Source organism: Lissotriton vulgaris, chromosome 8, assembly GCF_964263255.1.
Source record: "Lissotriton vulgaris chromosome 8, aLisVul1.2, whole genome shotgun sequence".
In the NCBI taxonomy this organism is placed as follows: domain Eukaryota; kingdom Metazoa; phylum Chordata; class Amphibia; order Caudata; family Salamandridae; genus Lissotriton; species Lissotriton vulgaris.
This window is the reverse complement of record NC_141696.1, coordinates 62,445,659-62,448,473: the sequence shown is the minus strand read 5'-3', so window position 1 is coordinate 62,448,473 and position 2,815 is coordinate 62,445,659. Positions and strand designations below refer to the sequence as shown.

Sequence of the window (2,815 nt, the reverse complement as noted above, 5' to 3'; positions counted from 1 at the left end):
GTGTGCATAATGAAATATCTTTACTTTCGGAAGTTAAATGATTTAGTAGGTGTTGTTTGTTACATACCTGCAGAGTTTGGTACTAGCCCAAACCACATATCATGAGTAGACCTTGGAATGCTCTGCTTCCCTACTCTTAGAGAGTTAACTGGTACTGCGGCATACTTACTTTCCAGTAGTTGAAATGTTGCCGACATGTTACATGGGAAGGTCTCACACCCTTCACTACTAAAATAGCCCACAAGTTTACAGCATTGTCCCAGTGTATTGGTATGTACAGTCTGGACCAGCTTTAACATTTATTATCATCTGCTTAAAACTCTCTGGTCACTCCACCTTTCTAGCAAGACCTGGAAATCCCTAATAAACTTACTCTTTCCCTTGTGATGCTTCAGTGCTCTTCCCTTAGGCCCTTCCATTTCTTTACTTACACTACTATCCTCATCTTTGTCCTCTTATACCAACCTCTATGGAAGTGACTCCCAGATATGTTTCATTTTCTTGGTCTACAGGTTCTAAATTTTAAACCTGGGTGCAATATTATTCTCTTCTCCTAGGCTCTACTAAAACTGAGATGTAAGTCTTCCCCAATCAATCCAACCCACTCCTTCCATTTTATCTCCGATTGCCTTTAGCTTCTCTTCCTCAATCAAGTTCTGCTTTTAATCTGTGAATGAAATGTAATACCCTAGTCATCTTCTTTTTTTGTTTACATTCTACAGTGCACATTAGATCTTCTGCTGCCTTTTTTCACTGGCTCCCGTTTCACAATTATGTTGTTCTTTGCCTCTTATATCTGAATATCCCCCAGCCACAATCTGCCGTGTGGCTCTCACTTCTAGCTTGTATCAGCTTGACCTCTCTGTGCCGCATCTGGTGTTACTTTTTTCACTTCTTTCCCCTTAGGCTTGCAGTTCCCATACTCCTTCATCAGTGATGCCCTACCTTACATTTCCTTTACTCTCTTGTAAAGTTGTTCATATGTTATCCTGATATGGCTTTCGTTTACATTCCTATTTTTTCCACCTTGTATTTATTCAGCGCCTTGCCAAATGTTCTGGACATATATAAGCAAATGAAAAGCAATGAAAAAGGATCCCTGATGGAAATAAGAAATGGAATACATTGTGTAGCATGATCTTCTGTTCCTGATTCTTTGAGCATTAGCTCTTGGTAAGGCAGGTTTTGAAGCAACAGGTTACCCACCTCATGCTCTAGTCTGTTGTGTCCTCTTTCACCCTAAGATCAGTTCTTCCTTTCCCTATCATTTTGATGACGCCTTGTTTAATCTCTTTGGTCCTCAGTCCATAAACAATTGGATTGAGAGCAGGTGGTAGCACGAGGTGAAGGACATTTAGCAAGATGGGAATATCTGGTGAAATTTTCTTCTCCATCGTGTTGCTGAAAATAAAAACTAGCAGCAGAGTGTAAAAAAAGGAGATGAGAATAAAGTGAGGTGTGCAGGTGCTGAAGGCTTTAGCTGCTGCCCCTTCTGCCCGAAGTTTTAGGACCACTTGAAGGATCATGCAGTAAGACAGAAAAATACAAATGAGGTCCCCTCCTAAAAGGATGAAGCCAGTAGAGAGTTGGTAGACTTTGTTGACTGTGCTATCATTGCATGCAAGGGATGCCACAGACACCACGGTGCAGATACAGTTCTCAACAACATTACTAGAGCAGAGATGAAGTCGGGTGGCTAGAAGTGGGTGCACTGCACCCAAGAAAATGTTCCTCACCAAGATGAAGAGAATGGCTTTAGCAACAAAGCTGTTTGTAATGACTGAAGAGTACCGCAGGGGGTTGCAGATGGCTGTGTGGCGGTCGAAGGCCATAACCAGAAATGCACCAGATTGTGATGCAAGGAAACTGTTCATAATGTACATCTGAAGGAAGCAGGTGGGTACATCAATGGCCGTCCAGCCGAAGCACAAAATACCCAGGGTTTTCGGTATGGTGGATGTACACAGTACCAGGTCTAAGACCGCGAGTAAAGCAATGAGATAGTACATGGGTTCATGAAGTTGCCTCTCTCTATGTATGACTGCTAGTATCATGATGTTGGCACCCATGGCAAGGAGGTATAGAAGGGTCAGAGGGATAGAAAGCCAATGTTGCCATATCTGGAATCCTGGAAAGCAGATCAACAAAAGGGTGGAGATTTGCATAGATGCGGTGTTGTTGATAGTAAGCATAGTATATTAACACATCAGCATCTGCAATTAGAACAATAAATAGATATATGCTATTATGGAATTGCCTGCACAGACCCTGGCTATTTTAATTACTTGATCTTTATTCTCTCAAATGTATCAATCTATTCATATCTGGCACTCCTAATAAACTAGGAAGGAGAAGATGATTTAAAAGAAATCAGCCATGGAAACTATTGATTGCATGTGCACAATATTGACATTGAATATTTTGAGTAAGTTGCTCAGCAAGTATTTGCATGGGAAGCACAGTGATTCTATCTGCTGGTAGAACACAAACCTTAACATTTAATTCCAAACCTTCACAACTTTTCTATAAACCTAGTGCTGAATGGTACCATGTAAGAGCACTTTTCTCTTCACAGATTGATCCAAATGCAGGCAATTCTAATATGGGCTAATGTTACTTCTCCAGAGTGTTTGGCCCTCATCATGCAAATGTGCCTCCATTCCAGTTTTTGAGCATGTTGGGCATTTCAGTGATTATGAACCATACTGATTTAAATCAGAATTTGTAGTTATGGATCTGAATAATGTATTTTCTTTCTTGAATACCAGAAGTAAATCAAGACTGTTCATGGCTTAATCCTGAAATTCCTAAGTAA

General features: G+C 40.7%; 1 protein-coding gene across 1 annotated transcript; it reads right to left on the bottom strand.

Annotated features, from left to right (window-relative positions):
* Positions 1 to 1,214: 1,214 nt before the first annotated feature.
* On the bottom strand, positions 1,215 to 2,192 carry LOC147693387 (olfactory receptor 56A4-like). Its single transcript, XM_086935950.1, has one exon. It carries the CDS (start codon positions 2,190 to 2,192, stop codon positions 1,215 to 1,217), a length of 978 nt encoding a protein of 325 aa, XP_086792076.1.
* Between the last annotated feature and the right edge of the window lie 623 nt (positions 2,193 to 2,815).

Bases quoted from the DNA above. Each gene is read 5' to 3' on its own strand.
- LOC147693387 (XM_086935950.1), bottom strand. From the start codon at position 2,192: ATGCTTACTATCAACAACACCGCATCTATGCAAATCTCCACCCTTTTG.